The sequence below is a fragment of the Podarcis melisellensis genome (assembly GCF_964234715.1).
Source record: "Podarcis melisellensis genome assembly, chromosome: 6".
NCBI lineage: Eukaryota > Metazoa > Chordata > Lepidosauria > Squamata > Lacertidae > Podarcis > Podarcis melisellensis.
The window spans coordinates 96432513-96455146 of record NC_138538.1 but is presented as its reverse complement, the minus strand read 5'-3'; the positions used below and the strand labels follow the sequence as shown (position 1 = coordinate 96455146).

Here is a 22634-nt window from a genome sequence, read left to right as displayed (position 1 = left end):
AGTTGTGTCCGACTCTAGGGTTGTGCGCTCATCTCACTCTAGAGGCCGGGGGCCAGCGCTGTCCGAAGACACTTCCGGTCACGTGGCCAGCGTGACGAAGGTGCTCTGGCAAGCCAGTACCAGAGCAGCACACGGAAACGCCGTTTACCTTCCCGCTATAAAGTGGTACCTATTTATCTACTTGCACTTAGGGGTGCTTTTGAACTGCTAGGTGGGCAGGAGCTGGGACCGAAAGACGGGAGCTCACCCCGCAGCGGGGACCTTAAGGTCCTCCTTATAACTGTGCAATGTCTTCCATAGTAGATTAAAGAACATATTTCTGACAGGTGGTGAATGTGTGCATTTACCAATATGAACTATGCCACAATAATTAAAAAACAATTAGACATTGTGGTACTGGTAGACCACAAGCTTAACATGAATGAGCCAACGGTGTGATGCAGAAACAAAAAAAGCTAATGCTATTCTAGGCTGCATCAACAGAAGTCTAGTGTCCAGATCAGGAGAAACAATAGTCCCACTCTGTTCTGCCTTGGTCAGACCACACGTGGAATACTGTGTCCAATTCTGGGCACCACAATCTTAAGAAGGATGTTGACAAGCTGGAACATGTATAGAGGAGGGCAACCAGGTCTACCAGGTCTACCAGGATCAAGGGACTTGGAAACCAAGCCGTAGAGGAACGGTTGAAGGAGCTGGGTATGTTTAGCCTGGAAAAGTGGAGACTGAGAAGAGATGATAGCCATCTTCAAATATCTCAAGGGCTGTAACATTAAAGATGAAGCAAGCTTGTTGTCTTCTGCTCTGGAGGTTAGGACTCAAACCAATGGCTTCAACTTACAAGAAAGGAGATTCCGACTAAACATCAATAAAAACTTTCTGACAATAAGAGCTGTTCAACAGTGGAATGGTCTCCCTCAAGAGATTTTTAAGCAGATATTGGATATCCATCTGTCATGGATACTTTAGTTGAGATTCCTACATTGCAGGGGGTTGGACTAGATGACCCTTGGGATCCCTAGCAACCCTACAATTGTATTATAAAATTAAAACGATATACATATATAAAATCTGTTCAAAGCATACACATACTTAACAATAGAAACAGCACAACACCAGCCTTTTCATTAAAAGCAGTTTCCAAAAGCCTGCTTTTTACCAGGTATTTACCAGCTGGCGGAAGAACAACATGGAGGGAGCCAGTCTAGCTTCTCTAGGGAGGGGGTTCCAAAGTATAGGAGCAATCACTGAGAAGGCCCTTTTTTAGTTATAGGTCATATCCAGCACTTCAAATTGTGTCCGGAAACAGACAGGAAGCCAGTGGAGCTATCAAGGGAGTCATCTGCCCCCTATAACCAGCCCCAGTCAGCAGTCTGGCTGCAGCTCTTTGAGCCAGTCAAAGTTTCTAAGCACTTTTCAAAGGCAGACCCTCGTAGAGCACATTGCAGTAATCCAAATGGGATATAACAAAGGTTAGTGTCATTGTGGCCAAATCAGATACCTTGCAGATAGCCAGAACTCCCATTTGTATTACAGTTTTCACTAATGGGGAGACGCAACCTAATTCCACATCGTGTGGAATGTGCAGGGTTTCCAAGGCAGATACTCAGTAGTACATCGGCACATCTTCATAAGAAAGATTCTCCGAAATAAAAATACAAAGAAAAATATTTCCATTTAGTAGCAGGGCTCTGGTACTCACGGGGCGTAGCCAACTTTGTGAAGATGGGAAGCATAATGTCCTCCAGCAACTGTTTCTGCTCCACAAAATCTTGCATAGTAGCCTCTTTTGTGTTTTCAAGCCAATCTGACTTGGCTTGACAGGCCTTCAGAGAAATATTCTGCACAGAGGGGGGAAAGTGAGTGTGTCATATGGGAAACTAGAAAAACTAACCAACCAGTTGTAGCTAATCAGGCACTGGCATCTGCTGCCCAGTAGTAGTTCAGTGGTACCTCAGGTTAAGAACTTATTTCGTTCCAGAGGTCAGTTCTTAACCTGAAACTGTTCTTAACCTGAGGTACCACTTTAGCTAATGGGGTCTCCCGCTGCCGCCGCAGCACAATTTCTGTTCTCATCCTGAAGCAAAGTTCTTAACCCGAGGTACTATTTCTGGGTTAGCAGAGTCTGTAACCTGAAGCATCTGTAACCCGAGGTAGCACTGTACATGTTGCTTGCCTCTGCTTTACTTGCAAAGTTGTAAGGAAATATTACAAAAACACTCTAGGTCTCCAATGCTCTCTCCAACAATGAAAACCAAAACCTGGGTATCACTGCTACTGGAAGATCTCAAAACATGGTGGGCAGCGCACAAAAATGCATATTTATGATCCATAATTGTTGTATTTAAATATTGTGCATTCTCCACCATACCTTATCTTCTTTATTAAGCCTTCCCTGAACTTTCTCAGGATCAGTGATTGTTGTCTGGATTTGGAGGATCAAGTTCCGTAAATTCTGCTTGGCTTCTAAAAAAAAAGAGAGAGAGACAGAGAGATTAAAAGCCCTAGGTAAGTGTTTGTATTTCTGTACTAAATCTATAGTCAAAGGTAACAATGGCCATTAACTAAGAACCAGTCAGCATCTAAATCCAGACATTTTTATAAAGTTATAGGTTATCAATTGCCAGTCTCTTACCATAGTGCTCATATAATGTGAGACGCTGAGGTTTTCGACAATCAAGCAGTATATAAATATGAATGAACGAATGAATGAATGAATGAATAAATAATAAATATTACATAGTGTCAAAGTTTAGCACATTCCCTTTAGTAACAGAAAATTTGGGGACACAACAGCATTCAAGATAAACATATATTTGTTTCATGGTTTTCATGCCAAAAACAGTCCCTTTTTATAATCCCCCAACTGCCAGAGTCAAAAGTATAACCTGACTATCTTGGCAGGTGATAATGATGCACTACAGGACAGCTATTCTTCCTTTCTCCTATGGACTTCCCTCTGAGTTGGGGCGGGTCACCTTTTCCACTGGGAGGGCCACATGCCCCCAGAGACAACCTTCTGTGAGCTGCATACCCATGAGACATGGCCAGAAGCAAAACTGGGGTGAAGCAACATATGCGGCTTTTGCCTTTATAAAACAGGCTACATTCAAGTCTTTTCAAATCTAGAGGTTTCCACATACTTATCTCTCCATCCTGGCAGGTAAGATGCATTATCACAGTTCAACTCACTCAAGGGGCAAGTGGTGGATTAGGGCTATTGGTGGAAGTGATAATGCCTTTTACCTGCCTTGAGTAGGGCTGTTGGCAAGGGAGGGGTGTGGTCTGGAGAGCGTTCCAAGAGACAGACAGACAGGCCTGGAGGACGGCATTAGGCCTGTGGCCCCAAGGTTCCCCACCCCAACTAGGTCTTCAGTTCAATCTGAAATGGGAACTGAATTCCCTTTGGTGAGTTGTGATGTTATTGTATCTCTCCTATACAGTGGTACCTCGGGTTACATACGCTTCAGGTTACAGACTCCGCTAACCCAGAAATATTACCTCGGGTTAAGAACTTTGCTTCAGGATCAGAACAGAAATCGTGCAGCAGCAGCGGTAGAAGGCCCCATTAGCTAAAGTGGTGCTTCAGGTTAAGAACAGTTTCAGGTTAAGAACGAACCTCCAGAACGAATTAAGTTCTCAACCCGAGGTACCACTGTATAAATACATACTTTGTAACCTCTGGCTTCCTATGGAAATGAACGGGCAAGACAAGACACACCAAAGAGAAGCTAGGCAAAGGAGGCCTTAGATTATGAGTCCTGGACACCCTTCAACTCTCTTCCTTTAAGTACTCCCAGGATGTACAGAGCACTGAAACACACACAGTTACAGCGTGGCCACTTTCAGATGATCATAATTAGCTCAATAAGCCATGATGTGAATGAGTCTTGGCACCCGCATGCAAGTCCCCCAGTATGCTTCACTCCACTGTCCATGTGCTCCAGTGAAGAAACCAGGAAATCCTCTGTTAATGATAATTTCCTGTTATGTCTGAACTGGGAACCTTTGGTTAATTGCTTTGGACCAAACCAAGATATGAAGCCATGCTTTCAATTCAGCTTCATATTCCAACTTCCTCAGAAGCCATTAACTCTCACTTGTGATGAGCAAAGTACTGTTGCAACATGGGGGGCACAAGGGGGTCATTTGTGTCTTGGTTTACAGCAGAATTCAGCCAGTGTCTCTCTACCATTTACTGTGGAGTCTTAGTTTATATTGAATTTTTAAAGACATTGATAAGAGTAGAATTTAAATAAAGTCAATTTTCTGTAATATTGATTACTAAAACAATCTCATTTTGCTTCAAAACCCAGTACACTAATTATTTAACACTTAACAAAACTGTGATAAGTCTATAACCGTGCAGAAAAAATGATCAACTTTTAATAAATTTTCATTCTAGGCCAAGCTTTTTTGTTATCAGAAGTATGAGATGCCTTGTCTAATAATATTTTTAAATGCTTCTATGCATTTACTGACTTCTAATATGTTGTGTAACAAAAATCAGCTTGTACAACGGGACTTCTAGTTTCTCTTCTTCCCCCTACAGCCCCTCAAATGCCCCTATAATTTGCTCTAGAGCAGAGATGGTGAACCTTTTAGAGACCGAGTGCCCAAACTGCAACCCAAAACCCACTTATTTATCGCAAAGTGCCAACATGGCAATTTAACCTGAATACTGAGGTTTTAGTTTAGAAAAAACAACTCATACATTAACATCTTTTGTCTTAAATGAAAAACACAACAACAGAGCTTTCAATGATACAAACAACTTTTTTTTTGAAAGGTAAAAGTTTGCATTTTGCATGCTTTTGGACAATTAATGTGATTTTTGCTGTTGTACACATGCTGATAATTTGTATAACCTTGCTGAACTCAAGGCGGCTTACTCCCAAGTAGGAACAACAGACTGGCGGGAGGCCCTGGCGCATCAAAAGTCAACACCTGCTCAGCCGCTTGCCAGGGTTACCACAGCTCTAAATGCACCCGAGAGCAGAGCAGGAAGGTGGGTCGGGCGGAGCCAGCTCAGAGGCGGCCATCATGTTTGGTTGCGATGGCAGATGGGCTTGATCGGTGGCTTGAGTAGCGGTGGTGCAGGCTTTGGACGGATGGCAGTTTCCCAGCACGAGCCCACCCCCCTGTGCAGCCCCGAGGGTGAAAATGGTGCCCTAGCAGCGCTGGGACCATGCTGGAAGTGGCCAGAAGTCTCCTGCAATGCTGGAGTGCCAGTTTCACCTCCTAGCTACGGCCCTGCTTGGGGGGGGAAGACACGCGTGTCCACAGAGAGGGCTCTGAGTGCCCCCTCTGGCACATGTGCCATAGGTTCACCACCACTGCTCTAGAGTGTTCCCCAGCCCTGTGGAACAGATTTCCAGGGTGTGCAGAGATTTCCAAGGTGAAGGGAGGAAAGGAAGGAGAAGCCACCTTGCACAGGCAGGTGCCCACTCTTGCTATGTTGGATCTCATTCAGGAGCAATAAGACTCATCCAAATGACTATGTAGTATCCCTTCACCTTGCAATTGCATACATCCTCCAGAATTCATAAGCCAACTGTACTATTATATTATGTAAAGGTAAAGGACCCCGGACGGTTAATTCCAGTCAAAGGTGACTATGGGGTGTGGCGCTCATCTTGCTTTTCAGGCCGAGGGAGCTGCTGTTTGTCCACAGACACCTTTCTGGGTCATGTGGTGCAACAGAACACCATGACGAGTGCCAGAGCGCATGGAAACGCCATTTCCCTTCCTGCCACAGCAGGTTGGCAGAAGCTGGGACAGAGCAGTGGGAGCTCACCCCATCGAACACATTCAAACTGCCGACCTTCCAATCAGCAAGCCCAACAGGCTCAGACCACAGCGCCACCCATGTCCCCCTGAATTATCTGACAAATATAAAGTAAGCTTTTGAAAATTCCCAGTTTTATAAACTCTCCATACTTTGCACTGAGAAAAGTGCTACTGAGAAAAATCTTGCAATCATAATGACATCATAGAAGCTTTCATATATAAAGATCAGGATCCCCCTTTATGACATCACAGCACCCTTCCCCAGCTGATGGGTTGATTATATTCCCTGCATTCAAATCTCTCCAGTGCTCAGGCTGAGAGCTCGGTCATGATGGAAAGATTTATCTGAAGACATTTCTTGCTGAAAATTTCACAGAATGTTTTCTCAAGGTCCTTGTCAGGTTTCCCTCCTTTGGACAGTCTTATTGTTTCAAGATGTTATTGGCTTTTGTGAACGACCAGCTTGGACAAGAGTCGGTTGGGAAATGACTCCACAGGATCTGGAACTACTGGCAACTAAACAGCAATCTAACTGTTTTTGTGATTCAATGTGTCAAGTATGCCATTGTTTTACTGGCTTAGGACTATCCAAAGAGTCTCTAGAAGTTGTGTATGCTGGTTGTAAAGTAGCATTCCTCATAGTGAGTGGCTTAGTTGTGCACTATCTGTTCATCAAACTGAAACTGACACTGGCGAAACCCACAATGGTAAGATATTCTCAACTAGCACGTTGTCTGGCTCCCTAGCTTTAATTTCTGACCTTTAACTCAGATTCCAATTTAATAGAAAAATATATGTAAAAAAACAAACCATGAGTCTTAATGCTGATCCCAGGCAGAAGTACTTTCTAAGTAACACGTGTCAGGACAAGGTGAGCACAGCCACACTATAAATCTACTGGTTTTATTTATCATCAATTTCCTCTACAGAACCCTGGAAGTTGTAGTATGAGCTGACAATTCTGTTAGAGATCTTTAGCACTCTCAGAACTGTGATTTTGCTAATTCTTTGCAAGGACAAAACCATGTGTAGTCTGGTGTGTAGATATGCCCAATGTGTACTTTGTACACAAAAATTTTGAACAACTGAACCACCTGGGACTCTAAGTACAGTGAACTGACTTAATATGTGCCTAATTTATACTTTTACCTACTTATACCTACCTATATGTTAAAGAATCAAGTGATCTCGCTATCTAATAAGCTCAGCTTTCACAGAACAGCAGATAGAAGACCAATGAGCATACAGTGGTACCTCGGGTTACATACGCTTCAGGTTACAGACTTCGCTAACCCAGAAATATTACTTCAGGTTAAGAACTTTGCTTCAGGATAAGAACAGAAATCATGCTCCGGCAGTGTGGCGGCAGCGGGAGGCCCCATTAGCTAAAGTGGTGCTTCAGGTTAATAACAGTTTCAGGTTAAGAACGGACCTCCGGAACGAATTAAATATGTAACCAGAGGTACCACTGTACTACCATAAAGCCAAAGGGAAGGAGTAGGAGATGTTGTTTTTTATGCCACGGTCAAATCCAGGACAGCAATCTAAGACCAGGAGTACAGGGATTTCAGACATCAAATTCCTCTTAAAAGGCATAATAGCAGGGTCAGTGAAAGAGATGGCAACACTATTTAACTTGTTAACGTGTTCGGATATATATCGATCCTCCCTGATCGATAGGGCCGCGATCTCAGACAGCTTTACGATCCCAATCAATCACTTACAGCGGTCCGGCACGCTTCCTCCCAAGCTGCGCAATAACTCCTGCTGTCTCTTCTCAGTCACAGCTTTTAGCAGAGTAGAACACAGCGTGTAAAGCAGTCTTGCTCCTTGTAAGCACACATAGACAGGTTCGTCTATTTACAGCTCTTTATTAAAACATTACAGCATCAAAGTCCAGGGCTTCTTTCAGCCATGTCTCTCTCACAGATACACAGAGAGAAGATCCTTCTCCCTTCAGAGTCACAGGGGGAACTAAACAAAACAGGGAATAGTCCCTCCCAGCTTCTATCTCCGCCCAGCTTCTGTGAGCTGACGTCGGAATGTGACGCACACTCAGAACAACTTAACCAGTTAAGTTCTGAACACTCACACCCCCCCTTGCGTTGGATTCCGACTGCACCTGTGGAACATCCTCAGCAAAACTCTGTGAGATCAATGCCTTCCCCAATGCCTTGTGCCCTCCCTTGGCAAACCTGTTTGGCATTTGTGGAACCACCTCACAACTCTCAGAATCGCACTGTGCGAAACTTACCCACGCACCTGTGGCCTGGTACCTCTCTGGTGGGATACCCTTAGTTGTGCGACTGGACCTCCTAGGCACAAACTCAGGTGTTCCCTCTGACTCACTTTGATCAGCAGGTGTGTCCTCTGCATCATGGGACTCTCCTTCTGACTTAAAGCGTCTTCGAATCCTCTCCATTACACTCACAGGAGAACTAGGCTCACTTTTGGGCAGTCTCTTAACAGCTTGTGTAGATGCCCTATCCTGCTCCTGACCCTGGTCAGTGACCTGGTCGTCATCAGCAGCCTCAGCCTCTTCTTCCTCTGCCTCATCAGAACTGTCTTCTGGATCAGAGAGACATTCTGAGAGAACATCACGCCTGACAGGAGTCTTTGACTTTACCTTCTCCTCTAAGAACTCAGCGTGTTTACTGATCAGCACCTTACTCTGATCACCTGACGGGTAAGCAAATCGCCATGCACGGGCTTCTGGCTCATACCCACAGAAGATCATTTTCTGGACTTTGGCTCCATCTGGCCCTTGCAAAGCCTTAGGCAAAGAGACAAGCGCAGGAGTCCCAAAAGTCCGCAGAAAGTGAACCTGGGGTTTTCGGCCATTTAACAAAGAGAACGGTGTGTCGCCTACCAGTGAGTTGTAGACACGATTCCAGGTGAATGACACAGCCCTAGTAGCCTCCAACCAAAACTCAGGAGGTAACCTGGCTTCTTTCAGCATCACCTGTGCAGCCTTAACCAGAGCTCCACTCCTCAGCTCTGCCACCCCCCCTAGCTGGGGTGAAATAATTGTGTGACGTATCCCTCTCTTCCGAAAGAACTTCTGCAAAGCAGAACCAGTGTACTCAGCATTTCTGTCACTGATGATCGCTTGCACTCTGGTGGAGAACCTTAGTTCCACCCCCTCAATCCAGCTCTTGATCAGCTGTGCTGCATCCTCCCTGGATTTGAGACCGTGAGTCCAGGAATTCTGCGAGAAATCATCCAGAAAAGTTAGCAGAAACCTGGCCCCCCCTAGACTTGGTTCCTTGACAGGACTGGACAAATCTATGTGTACCAGCTCAAAAGGTTTGGTGGCCACACGTTCCACCTTTGGGTAACTGCACCCTCTCACCTTTGCCTGCTTGCAAGTGTCACAATTAATGGCACTTTGACAATTTCTAATCTTACAACCTGTAACAACCTCAGGTAACGCCTGCAAATCCTCTAAAGGATTGTGAATCGTTCTCTGATGCCATACACATGCACATGTAACATTATGAGCGGGAATTGTAGCACGCTGGTTGGGAACTGTAGCACGCAACGCTTGTGCTTTCTCAACCTTCCCCTCACCTCCAAGAGACGTTTTAAGAATGAAAAGATCATTCTGTCCCTTCCGCACTTTGGCCAGTAACCTCCCCTCTCTGGAGATTGTGCAGACATCATTTTCAAAACAAACTTTGAACCCCTTACTTAACAAATAAGGCACAGATAACAAACAGTGATGAATCTCCGGAACAATACAAAAATCCACCGTCTCCTGTAAAACAGAAAGAAAGGCATTAGTGCACTTGGAAACTCTAGTTTTCTGTCCATTCGCGAACTTAATAGTCTGTCCCTTCGGAACTGCCGTGCAATTCCACCTCTCGACTGCAGGGGTCTCTGGAACCATGTTGCGGTTAGCTGCAGAGTCTATTACAAAGGCCATCTCGGAATTTTCCACTCGGCCGTCTTCGAACACTGCCATACTCGCAGAAACTTGATAAGACTCTTCCTGTTGTTTACCACGACCACCTGGCTCAGCTCCACGCCTGCCTGTCTTCCCAGGCCTGTTGCCATGGAAACCTGCCTGATTCCCATGGGAAAAGTCTTTGCAAACATCCTGCATCGGCTCTCTGCTCCGGTGGGGGCAACTGCCACGCCGACGTTGAACTCCAGTGGAAAAACACTGCCCGGTGCTCCTCCCAGCTGGCCTGGCCTTCCTCCTTCTGGAACGGCGCCTCCCACCAGCCTGGCCCCCCCTGAAGCTCCTCTCTGCTTCAGCACAAAGCGAAAGTTGTTTAAACTTGCCTTTGGAACTCTTCGCCCCCCCGATCTGCTCACTAGCGCTCCTAGAGGCTAAGACATCGGGAACAGGGCCTGTCAGTCCAGCATCTCCAGGACTCAGTCCATCACACAGACGTGTAGAAGCATTGCAACAGCTCCCCAACACTGTCCCAGCCCCCATTGGGCTTTCTGGGCATCCTTCTGCCTCTCCTGGGCTTCGGCCTTTCGCTGACGCCTCACACAAGCCCTTCAGCAAATTCCAGGCAGCCCACGCTGTCTCAACACCCTCCAAATGAGGCCTCAGTGATGCATCAACGCATGCTTTGAGCATCTCTAGCTCTTGATGCAGCCTCTGGCTATCTTCAGCCAACACAGCCCCACAGCTTGCTTCACCTGCTCCAGCTGCTGGCCAGCCAAGGGGTGATTTTGGCTCCCACTGGTTTGCTTCCCAGAGCCCTTCAACCAAGAACAATCCCCTTATTCTTCTGGACCACGTTGCCCAACTCTTTAGAGTTAGAGGCTCCACCGGTATATCCTGGCTTTCAGCCATCTTCTCCCGTTCTCCCAAGGTGCCCCAAGCTGTACTTACTCCGTACCAGCTGCTTGGCTCTCCCTTCCGTGGAGAAACGTTATCGGCTGCGTCCCAGCCTCCAGCTCTTAGCTGCTTTTCAGCTCCAGCTCTCTGTATCAGAAGCTCTCACTGCCTCTCGGAAGCAGGCAATTAATCATTCTTGCTCTCCGGCACCCAGTCAGCTCCCGTTGGCCTCCGACGGCCCCTCAGCCTCAGAACGCTAACTTCAAAGCATTCCTGAGGCTCACAGCGTCTGCTTTACGAGCGTTGTCTGACCTTCCATAACCTGTTCGGATATATATCGATCCTCCCTGATCGATAGGGCCGCGATCTCAGACAGCTTTACGATCCCAATCAATCACTTACAGCGGTCCGGCACGCTTCCTCCCAAGCTGCGCAATAACTCCTGCTGTCTCTTCTCAGTCACGGCTTTTAGCAGAGTAGAACACAGCGTGTAAAGCAGTCTTGCTCCTTGTAAGCACACATAGACAGGTTCGTCTATTTACAGCTCTTTATTAAAACATTACAGCATCAAAGTCCAGGGCTTCTTTCAGCCATGTCTCTCTCACAGATACACAGAGAGAAGATCCTTCTCCCTTCAGAGTCACAGGGGGAACTAAACAAAACAGGGAATAGTCCCTCCCAGCTTCTATCTCCGCCCAGCTTCTGTGAGCTGACGTCGGAATGTGACGCACACTCAGAACAACTTAACCAGTTAAGTTCTGAACACTCACATAAATTGCTTTTGATGCAAAGTATTACTCCCTGTTTTTTCATTTTTCTCAGCCCTGTAGGACAATTGTCCAAGCACCTGCATTTCCAGTTGCTGCCAAAGTGAATGATGAACACACCCACAATATGGACAAAATGCTCTACAGGCTGGTGGCCAACACCTCCAAGATGATGAAATACATGAAGCATGTTGCTCACCGTTACAAGAAAGAAGTCAAGTATCGCAAATTAAGCAAAAAGAGCAAAGCAGATGAATTTGATGAAGACGAACAGTTCTTCCCAATTTGTCCCCACAACCACAGCTCCAGTGGAGACACATAATGCATGAAACCTAAAACCCAGGTTCTTCCCTGCTATGTTCAGTTCTTCCTTTCATAATCTTTCCAATCATACTCTTAAGTCTACAGGGTAGCACAATAAATGACAAAAATCTCAACATGCTTGATCAACCATTTGAGAAGAATTTAATGAAGAATCTTGTGGATGATTGAGGTGAAAGAGGCCCAAATGAAAGGCTATTAAACATTTATTTAAAAAAAAATCTAGCCAAAAATTAAAGCCTGTATCTGATATGCTGTGATTCTTCCATATGACCCTGCTGTATTAAGCAACTTCAATTTTGCACAATTAGGATAAACAATACTACATTTGTCTGTCAGAAGATTCCCTTTTCACTCATAACAAAAATATTATGTTAGCAATTAAATACCAGCCCACCTCAATATATTTCATAGCTAGCCTTACCACTAAGGTAGCATTTCTATGGCAGCAGCAAACACAAAGGATTTCCCTTCCATTGCTATCCTGATATAGCCTCTGCTCAGGAACGATGGGCAAAAAGGGTCATAATGCATGAAACCTAAAAAGCAGGCAAACAGGCAGGTGACTCCAAGGAAAGTAGAGGGTAGACAAGAGATGCAATGGCAGAGGCTCAAGTTTACATGAGCTTGAACTCACCTGACAGAATTGAATAATTATAATTTATTACGGTCATAGACCAGAAAACACCTGACAGAACAGTGTAAGACATCAGGGCATGAAAAAATCCCTCCACAGTTTCTCCCAGCAAAACCTGGTCTGATATATTTGGTTTCCTCTTCAACGTCCCTCCCTTCCCTTGGAACAGCTGTGCCTGCCACCCATTGCATGGTCAGTCAGCAATAACACTTTGTGCAGCCCTTGTTGAGGAACATCTCTTCCCTTTAGTCACTGAGGCAGCCATGCACACTCCCTACAGAAATGATATAGAAGAGCACTCATCGTTGCAGTGTGTATATGCCATCCCAATCCATACAAACTCTTCCTGGGAAGCCAACGCAACACAGAACACAAACCAAACCAAATCAAATACAGTAAATGCAATCAAATGTATCCCACAAACACCATGTAGAACATCATCCTGGCCCAGCTAAGAACTAAACATGGAATCCTCACCAGTGAATGGGCCTTGCTGTGTTCCCCTCACTGTTAAATGTGTGGACCACAGCTGGTTTTCAACTCAATTTAACTATTAGTCTTCAGGCAGGCAAGATACATACTGTAGTATAATTAACAAGATGGCTTCATGGCCTCATCACAATGGAGCAAGTTCTTGATCTTCTTGACCTTTCTCCCATTCTCAGAGGCACACCTAGGCTCCCTTGTGCCCTTTGCAAGGAGCTGTATCGGTGCCTGCAAAGCTGGGAGAAACTGTGGAAGCCAACAACCAAATTGACTATGGGGTGAGCGAGACGGAGCTCCTGGCCTAAGAAGCTGAGATAAGTCTATAACCGTGCAGAAAAAAATGAACAACTTTTAATAAATTTTCATTCTAGGCCATGCTTTTTTTGTTATCTATGAGATGCCTTTTCTAATACTATTTTTAAATGCTTCTATGTTACTGCATTGACTGACTTCTTCTTCTTCTTCTTCTTCTTCTTATTATTATTATTATTTATTATTTGTACCCCGCCCATCTGGCTGGGTTTCCCCAGCCACTGGGGGTGGCTTCCATATTATTATTACACCATTATGTTGTGTAACAAAAATCAGCTTGTACAACGGGACTTCTAGTTTCTCTTCTTCCCCCTACAGCCCCTCAAATGCCCCTATAATTTGCTCTAGAGCAGTGATGGCGAACCTTTTAGAGACTGAGGTGCCAAAACTGCAGTCCAAAACCCACTTATTTATCGCAAAGTGCCAACATGGCAATTTAACCTGAATACTGAGGTTTTAGTTTAGAAAAAACAACTCATACATTAACATCTTTTGTCTTAAATGAAAAACACAACAACAGAGCTTTCAATGATACAAACAACTTTTTTTTTGAAAGGTAAAGGTTTGGGACTTCCGGGACAGCGCGAACGGCTTATGGCGGATTCCCTCCGAGCTCCGGAGGGAATCGGCTCTGCTGAGGACGGGTCTTGCCGCGCCGGCGACGTGGGGACCCTCAGAAACCGCAGGCGCAGAAGCCTGCGGACTTGGTGACTCGGTGGGCACCTTAAGCGCCCTCCCCGACCCACGAAGAGCCTTTTTAAAGGCTACGGAGAGGGTACGGAGAGTGGTGTGGTGCTGTGAGTAGACCGCTACTTCAGTGGAGTGAAGCCGCGAGCCATAGCCGGAGAGCGCTGTCTTTCTTCCCAAAATTTGGACTGAAACAAATAACCCGTGAGTAGAATGGAATTTGGACTTTAAAATTTTATCCTTGAATTGGGTACGACCGGGGGATGTGTTAAAGGGAAGTCCGCACCCCCCCCCCACCTACAAAAAGATCTAAAGCAAGGAGAGGAGCACTAAGGTGGAGAGATTATTGTGCTTTTGGAGCTGGATAAAAGATTACTTCCATGAATTTGACAAAAGAAGTTTTTGTGCTGGAGAGGAAAAGAGAGGAATTTTAGAAGCTTTTGTGTAAACCCCCCCCCCCCTGGACCCGGGAGCGTCCTGTGTGTGAGCCCGAGGAAAAAGAATAAAGAGTTTGACAGCTGTCAAAGGAGCTGTCAAACGGGCGGTTAAAGTTTAGAACTGTGCTATTTAATATCTCTCTGGATTAAAGGTGTTATATTTGAACTGAATTGGCTGGAAACAAAGTGATTGTGAATAACAAAGTAACGGATTGTTGGAAAAGAACTATTGGAGTTGGAATCCCCCTGGAGGGAACTAGAGACATTACAATGGCTGCAGAAGGAAAATTACTGGCAGAGATAGAAAGAATGTTTTTTCTCGTGGGAATTCTACAAGAGCAGAGCATGGCTATGAACAAACAACTTACGACCTTGAACTCTAAAATAAGCAACTCTGCTGAAGGCACAAAGGATTGGGCGGGAAAAAAATCTGCAGCTGAATCAGAAGAGACAACTTTGGAATTGGGGGAAAAAGAAGAAGGAGGAGAGGAAGTTCAGGTGGAAAACATCAATCAGAAGCCTATATTGTCAGGAAACAAAGAAGAAGATCATTGGATTACAAATCTGCGAAAGGAGAGAAAGATAAAGGAAGAAGCCCCTGGAGTATCTGGAATACTGGAATTTAAAGGAGCAAATAAATATGACTGGGACTTATTCTTCAAGTTTGAGCATGGGAGACCAGCTGATCCTTGGCAGCAACTGTTTCTAATTGATTTGGAGGGAAGAAAATATGAGTTGCTTGTGATAGAACTCCTTCGAGACTTGAGGGCCAACAAAAAGGACTACCAACAAAACCGACGGAGAGAGGCTAACAGAGATTTGAGGGCCTCGGATGTGAGGAATCTGGGCTAGGAATTGTTTTTTGAGGACATTTATTTGGGAAGGGACAGAAACCGGGGTAGAGAGGGAGGGGGAGAGCAGAATTGTAAAAATTTATGACTTTTGTATTTGGTTATTATGATTTTTGGTTTACTATAAAAAGGGAGAAATTCGTGGAAGAGAACTTAGAAAAAGTGTATAAGAAAATTGGATAAGTAAAATTTGGCCTAGTAAAAAGAGTTAAGCTTAAAAATAACAACAATATTTTAAGGATGAGGGAAAAGAACTTGCTGAGTTAATTAACGAAATTGGGATGTAGGAAGGGGGTGTGGGGGGAAGTCAAGGAAAGAAGGTAAAGAAAGCAAGGGTATGAAATTATACATGTTTTGTCTTTGTCTTTCTATGTGTGTGTATGTCTATATAAAATGTGAAAACCCAATGAAAATTTTATATATAAAAAAAAGAAAGGTAAAGGTTTGCATTTTGCATGCTTTTGGACAATTAATGTGATTTTTGCTGTTGTACGCATGCTGATAATTTGTCTACCTTTGCTGAACTCAAGGTGGCTTACTCCCAAGTAGGAACAACAGACTGGCGGGAGGCCCTGGCGCATCAAAAGTCAACACCTGCTCAGCCGCTTGCCAGGCTTACCACAGCTCTAAATGCACCCGAGAGCAGAGCAGGAAGGTGGGTTGGGCGCAATTGAGCTTGATGGTGGGGAGGTGGAGCCAGTTCAGAGGCGGCCATCAGGTTTGGTTGCGATGGCAGATGGGCTTGATCAGTGACTTGAGTAGCAGTGGTGCAGGCATTGGACAGAGTGGCAGTTTCCTGGCACAAGCCCCCCCCCCCGTGCAGCCCCGAGGGTGAAAATGGTGCCCTAGCAGCGCTGGGACCATGCTGGAAGTGGCCAGAAGTCTCCTGCAATGCTGGAGTACCAGTTTCACCTCCTAGCTACGGCCCTGCTTGGGGGGGGGAAGACACGCGTGCCCACAGAGAGGGCTCTGAGTGCCTCCTCTGGCACGCGTGCCATAGGTTCACCACCACTGCTCTAGAGTGTTCCCCAGCCCTGTGGAACATATTTCCAGGGTGTGCAGAGATTTCCAAGGTGAAGGGGGGAAAGGAAGGAGAAGCTGCCTTGAACAGGCAGGTGCCCACTCTTGCTATGTTGGATCTCATTCAGGAGCAATAAGACTCATCCAAATGACTATGTAGTATCCCTTCACCTTGCAATTGCATACATCCTCCAGAATTCATAAGTCAACTGTATTATGTAAAGGTACAACAGTAAAGGACCCCTGGACAGTTAAGTCCAGTCAAAGGTAACTATGGGGTGTGGCACTCATCTTGCTTTTCAGGCCGAGGGAGCTGCTGTTTGTCCACAGACACCTTTCTGGGTCATGTGGTGCAACAGAACACCATGACGAGTGCCAGAGTGCATGGAAACGCCATTTCCCTTCCTGCCACAGCAATACCTATTTATCTACTTTCGAACTTCTAGGTTGACAGAAGCTGGGACAGAGCAATGGGAGCTCACCCCATCGCACACATTCAAAGTGCCGACCTTCCAATCAGCAAGCCCAACAGGCTCAGACCACAGCGCCACCCATGTCCCCCTGAATTATCTGACAAATATAAAGTAAGCTTTTGAAAATTCCCAGTTTTATAAACTCTCCATACTTTGCACTGAGAAAAGTGCTACTGAGAAAAATCTTGCAATCATAATGACATCATAGAAGCTTTCATATATAAAGATCAGGATCCCCCTTTATGACATCACAGCACCCTTCCCCAGCTGATGGGTTGATTATTTTCCCTGCATTCAAATCTCTCCAGTGCTCAGGCTGAGAGCTCGGTCATGATGGAAAGATTTATCTGAAGACATTTCTTGCTGAAAATTTCACAGAATGTTTTCTCAAGGTCCTTGTCAGGTTTCCCTCCTTTGGACAGTCTTATTGTTTCAAGATGTTATTGGCTTTTGTGAACGACCAGCTTGGACAAGAGTCGGTTGGGAAATGACTCCACAGGATCTGGAACTACTGGCAACTAAACAGCAATCTAACTGTTTTTGTGATTCAATGTGTCAAGTATGCCATTGTTTTACTGGCTTAGGACTATCCAAAGAGTCTCTAGAAGTTGTGTATGCTGGTTGTAAAGTAGCATTCCTCATAGTGAGTGGCTTAGTTGTGCACTACCTGTTCATCAAACTGAAACTGACACTGGCGAAACCCACAATGGTAAGATATTCTCAACTAGCACGTTGTCTGGCTCCCTAGCTTTAATTTCTGACCTTTAACTCAGATTCCAATTTAATAGAAAAATATATGTAAAAAAACAAACCATGAGTCTTAATGCTGATCCCAGGCAGAAGTACTTTCTAAGTAACACGTGTCAGGACAAGGTGAGCACAGCCACACTATAAATCTACTGGTTTTATTTAACATCAATTTCCTCTACAGAACCCTGGAAGTTGTAGTATGAGCTGACAATTCTGTTAGAGATCTTTAGCACTCTCAGAACTGTGATTTTGCTAATTCTTTGCAAGGACAAAACCATGTGTAGTCTGGTGTGTAGATATGCCCAATGTGTACTTTGTACACAAAAATTTTGAACAACTGAACCACCTGGGACTCTAAGTACAGTGAACTGGCTAAATATGTGCCTAATTTATACTTTTACCTACTTATACCTACCTATATGTTAAAGAATCAAGTGATCTCGCTATCTAATAAGCTCAGCTTTCACAGAACAGCAGATAGAAGACCAATGAGCATACAGTGGTACCTCGGGTTACATACGCTTCAGGTTACAGACTTCGCTAACCCAGAAATATTACTTCAGGTTAAGAACTTTGCTTCAGGATAAGAACAGAAATCATGCTCCGGCGGTGTGGCGGCAGCGGGAGGCCCCATTAGCTAAAGTGGTGCTTCAGGTTAAGAACAGTTTCAGGTTAAGAATGGACCTCCGGAACGAATTAAGTATGTAACCAGAGGTACCACTGTACTACCATAAAGCCAAAGGGAAGGAGTAGGAGATGTTGTTTTTTATGCCACGGTCAAATCCAGGACAGCAATCTAAGACCAGGAGTACAGGGATTTCAGACATCAAATTCCTCTTAAAAGGCATAATAGCAGGGTCAGTGAAAGAGATGGCAACACTATTTAACTTGTAAATTGCTTTTGATGCAAAGTATTACTCCCTGTTTTTTCATTTTGCTCAGCCCTGTAGGACAATTGTCCAAGCACCTGCATTTCCAGTTGCTGCCAAAGCGAATGATGAACACACCCACAACACGGACAAAATGCTCTACAGGCTGGTGGCCAACACCTCCAAGATGATGAAATACATGAAGCATGTTGCTCACCGTTACAAGAAAGAAGTCAAGTATCGCAAATTAAGCAAAAAGAGCAAAGCAGATGAATTTGATGAAGACGAACAGTTCTTCCCAATTTGTCCCCACAACCACAGCTCCAGTGGTTCGACAATCAAGCAGTATATAAATATGAATGAATGAATGAACAAATGAATGAATAAATAATAAATATTACATAGTGTCAAAGTTTAGCACATTCCCTTTAGTAACAGAAAATTTGGGGACACAACAGCATTCAAGATAAACATATATTTGTTTCATGGTTTTCATGCCAAAAACAGTCCCTTTTTATAATCCCCCAACTGCCAGAGTCAAAAGTATAACCTGACTATCTTGGCAGGTGATAATGATGCACTACAGGACAGCTATTCTTCCTTTCTCCTACGGACTTCCCTCTGAGTTGGGGCGGGTCACCTTTTCCACTGGGAGGGCCACATGCCCCCAGAGACAACCTTCTGTGAGCTGCATACCCATGAGACATGGCCAGAAGCAAAACTGGGGTGAAGCAACATATGCGGCTTTTGCCTTTATAAAACAGGCTACATTCAAGTCTTTTCAAATCTAGAGGTTTCCACATACTTACCTCTCCTTCCTGGCAGGTAAGATGCATTATCACAGTTCAACTCACTCAAGGGGCAAGTGGTGGATTAGGGCTATTGGTGGAAGTGATAATGCCGTTTACCTGCCTAGAGTAGGGCTGTTGGCAAGGGTGGTCTGGAGAGCGTTCCAAGAGCCAGACAGACAGGCCTGGAGGATGGCATTAGGCCTGTGGCCCCGAGGTTCCCCACCCCAACTAGGTCTTCAGTTCAATCTGAAATGGGAACTGAATTCCCTTTTGTGAGTTGTGATGTTATTGTATCTCACCTATACAGTGGTACCTCAGGTTACATACGCTTCAGGTTACAGACTCCGCTAACCCAGAAATATTACCTCGGGTTAAGAACTTTGCTTCAGGATGAGAACAGAAATCGTGCAGCGGCGGCACAGCGGCAGCAAGAGGCCCCATTAGCTAAAGTGGTCTTCAGGTTAAGAACAGTTTCAAGTTAAGAACAGACCTCCAGAACGAATTAAGTTCTTAACCAGAGGTACCACTGTATAAATACATACTTTGTAACCTCTGGTTTCTATGGAAATGACAAGACGCACCAAAGAGAAGCTAGGCAAAGGAGCTCCACAACCACAGCTCCAGTGGAGACACATAATGCATGAAACCTAAAACCCAGGTTCTTCCCTGCTATGTTCAGTTCTTCCTTTCATAATCTTTCCAATCATACTCTTAAGTCAACAGGGTAGCACAATAAATGACAAAAATCTCAACATGCTTGATCAACCTTTTTGAGAAGAATTTAATGAAGAATCTTGTGGATGATTGAGGTGAAAGAGGCCCAAATGAAAGCCTATTAAACATTCATTTAAAAAAAAATCTAGCCAAAAATTAAAGCCTGTATCTGATATGCTGTGATTCTTCCATATGACCCTGCTGTATTAAGCAACTTCAATTTTGCACAATTAGGATAAACAATACTACATTTGTCTGTCAGAAGATTCCCTTTTCACTCATAACAAAAATATTATGTTAGCAATTAAATACCAGCCCACCTCAATATATTTCATAGCTAGCCTTACCACTAAGGTAGCATTTCTATGGCAGCAGCAAACAAAAAGGATTTCCCTTCCATTGCTATCCTGATATAGCCTCTGCTCAGGAACGATGGGCAAAAAGGGTCATAATGCATGAAACCTAAAAAGCAGGCAAACAGGCAGCTGACTCCAAGGAAAGTAGAGGGTGGACAAGAGATGCAATGGCAGAGGCTCAAGTTTACGTGAGCTTGAACTCACCTGACAGAACAGTGTAAGACATCAGGGCATGAAAAAATCCCTCCACAGTTTCTCCCAGCAAAACCTGGTCTGATATATTTGGTTTCCTCTTCAACGTCCCTCCCTTTCCTTGGAACAGCTGTGCCTGCCACCCATTGCATGGTCAGTCAGCAATAACACTTTGTGCAGCCCTTGTTGAGGAACATCTCTTCCCTTTAGTCACTGAGGCAGCCATGCACACTCCCTACAGAAATGACATAGAAGAGTACTCATCGTTGCAGTGTGTATATGCCATCCCAATCCACACAAACTCTTCCTGGGAAGCCAACGCAACACAGAACGCAAACCAAACCAAATCAAATACAGTAAATGCAATCAAATGTATCCCACAAACACCATGTAGAACATCATCCTGGCCCAGCTAAGAACTAAACATGGAATCCTCACCAGTGAATGGGCCTTGCTGTGTTCCCCTCACTGTTAAATGTGTGGACCACAGCTGGTTTTCAACTCAATTTAACTATTTAGATTTGAGGTATCCCGTGTTCAGTCATGTCTTCAGGTGGGCAAGATACTATAATTAACAAGATAGCTTCATGACCTCATCACAATGGAGCAAGTTCTTGACCTTGACCTTTCTCCCGTTCTCAGAGGCATACCTAGGCTCCCTTGTGCCCCTGAGAGCTGCTGCCAGTCGGTGTAGGTGACAATGAACTAGATGGAGGGATGACCAAACCAGCTTTAAGGCAGTTCCCTATGCTTCCTAAATTATTTGGGGGGGGGACATCCACAGATGACTGAGTCTCTTATCTTTCCACTTTACTTTTAAGCGCGCGCACACACACACACACACACACACACACACACCAGAGGCAGATTTAGGGGAGCACAACCAGTTTGCCTGCACTGGGTGGTGAGCCAAGAGGGCACATAGCAGATGCTACAATAATGACAGGCAGCAGAAGGCAAGAGGTGGAAGGGCACCAAATACTGGCATTGCAAAGGGCACTGCTTTAAGCCAAAGTTGGCCACTGCACCCTGGGGGGGGGGAAGCACACTTCTGGTTGGAGGAGGAGAGGATCCATTTTCCCAGGTGTTGCAAGCAGTGCCAGAGAGCCCTGTCACACACCAAGAATCATAGAATAGAATCATAGAATCATAGAGTTGGAAGAGACCACAAGGGCCATTGAGTCCAACCCCCTGCCAAGCAGGAAACACCATCAGAGCACTCCTGACATATGGTTGTCAAGCCTCTGCTTAAAGACCTCCAAAGGAGGAGACTCCACCACACTCCTTGGCAGCAAATTCCACGGTCGAACAGCTCTTACTGTCAGGAAGTTCTTCCTAATGTTTAGGTGGAATCTTCTTTCTTGTAGTTTGGATCCATTGCTCCGTGTCCGCTTCTCTGGAGCAGCAGAAAACAACCTTTCTCCCTCCTCTATGTGACATCCTTTTATATATTTGAACATGGCTATCATATCACCCCTTAACCTCCTCTTCTCCAGGCTAAACATGCCCAGCTCCCTTAGCCATTCCTCATAAGGCATCGTTTCCAGGCCTTTGACCATTTTGGTTGCCCTCCTCTGGACACGTTCCAGTTTGTCAGTGTCCTTCTTGAACTGTGGTGCCCAGAACTGGACACGGTACTCCAAGTGAGGTCTGACCAGAGCAGAATACAGTGGCACTATTACTTCCCTTGATCTAGATGCTATACTCCTCTTGATGCAGCCCAGAATTGTATTGGCTTTTTTAGCTGCCGCGTCACACTGTTGGCTCATGTCAAGTTTGTGGTCAACCAAGACTCCTAGATCCTTTTCACATGTACTGCTCTCAAGCCAGGTGCCACCCATCTTGTATATGTGCCTCTCATTTTTTTTTGCCCAAGTGCAATACTTTACATTTCTCCCTGTTAAAATTCATCTTGTTTGTTTTGGCCCAGTTCTCTAATCTGTCAAGGTCGTTTTGAAGTGTGATCCTGTCCTCTGGGGTATTAGCCACCCCTCCCAAGGGGCTTCTGGCGGTTCCCTCACAGCGAGAAGTGAACCAGCCGGAGGAGCTTCTCAGTAGTGGTGCCTGCCCTGTGGAACGTCGTCCCATCAGATGTCAAGGAGATGAGTAACACTATAACCTTTAGAAAACACCTAAAGGCAGCCCTGTACAGGGAAGCTTTTTAAGGTTTAATGTTTTGTTATGTTTTTATATACATTGGAAGCAGCCCAGAATGGCTGGGGCACAAATAATAAAGTATTCTTATTGGTCTGCCCATCTCTACTAGGGGCAAAGAGCAACCTGGCTTTCCCACCTCCCTCACGGCTCCATCACCCTCTCACTTCAGCGGGGCAAGTTCCTCAGATTTCCTTCTTTCGCCTCTTCCTCCTCCCCTCATGCTGGT

The 22634-nt window shown here is 45.1% G+C and overlaps 3 protein-coding genes across 6 annotated transcripts in view; 2 read left to right on the top strand and 1 right to left on the bottom strand.

Annotated features, from left to right (window-relative positions):
* Positions 1 to 22634, bottom strand: part of ANKRD45 (ankyrin repeat domain 45) — a 47818-nt gene that overhangs the window by 8118 nt on the left and 17066 nt on the right. For all 4 annotated transcript variants that reach the window (XM_081915174.1, XM_081915175.1, XM_081915177.1 and 1 more), the window contains exons 4-5: positions 2372 to 2466; positions 1703 to 1841 (exon numbers count right to left, since the gene is read on the bottom strand). In XM_081915174.1, the coding sequence (XP_081771300.1) occupies positions 1703 to 1841; positions 2372 to 2466 (234 nt within the window). The remainder of the gene's footprint in view (positions 1 to 1702; positions 1842 to 2371; positions 2467 to 22634) is intronic.
* Positions 6138 to 11792, top strand: LOC309371999 (uncharacterized protein). The gene is made up of 2 exons (XM_081915195.1): positions 6138 to 6497; positions 11411 to 11792. Exons 1-2 carry the CDS (start codon positions 6168 to 6170, stop codon positions 11675 to 11677), a joined length of 597 nt encoding a protein of 198 aa, XP_081771321.1. The 5' UTR covers positions 6138 to 6167; the 3' UTR covers positions 11678 to 11792.
* TEX50 (testis expressed 50) lies at positions 16926 to 18565 on the top strand (the record flags this gene model as incomplete). The annotated part of the gene is made up of 2 exons (XM_081915468.1): positions 16926 to 17288; positions 18272 to 18565. Exons 1-2 carry the CDS (start codon positions 16959 to 16961, stop codon positions 18563 to 18565), a joined length of 624 nt encoding a protein of 207 aa, XP_081771594.1. The 5' UTR covers positions 16926 to 16958.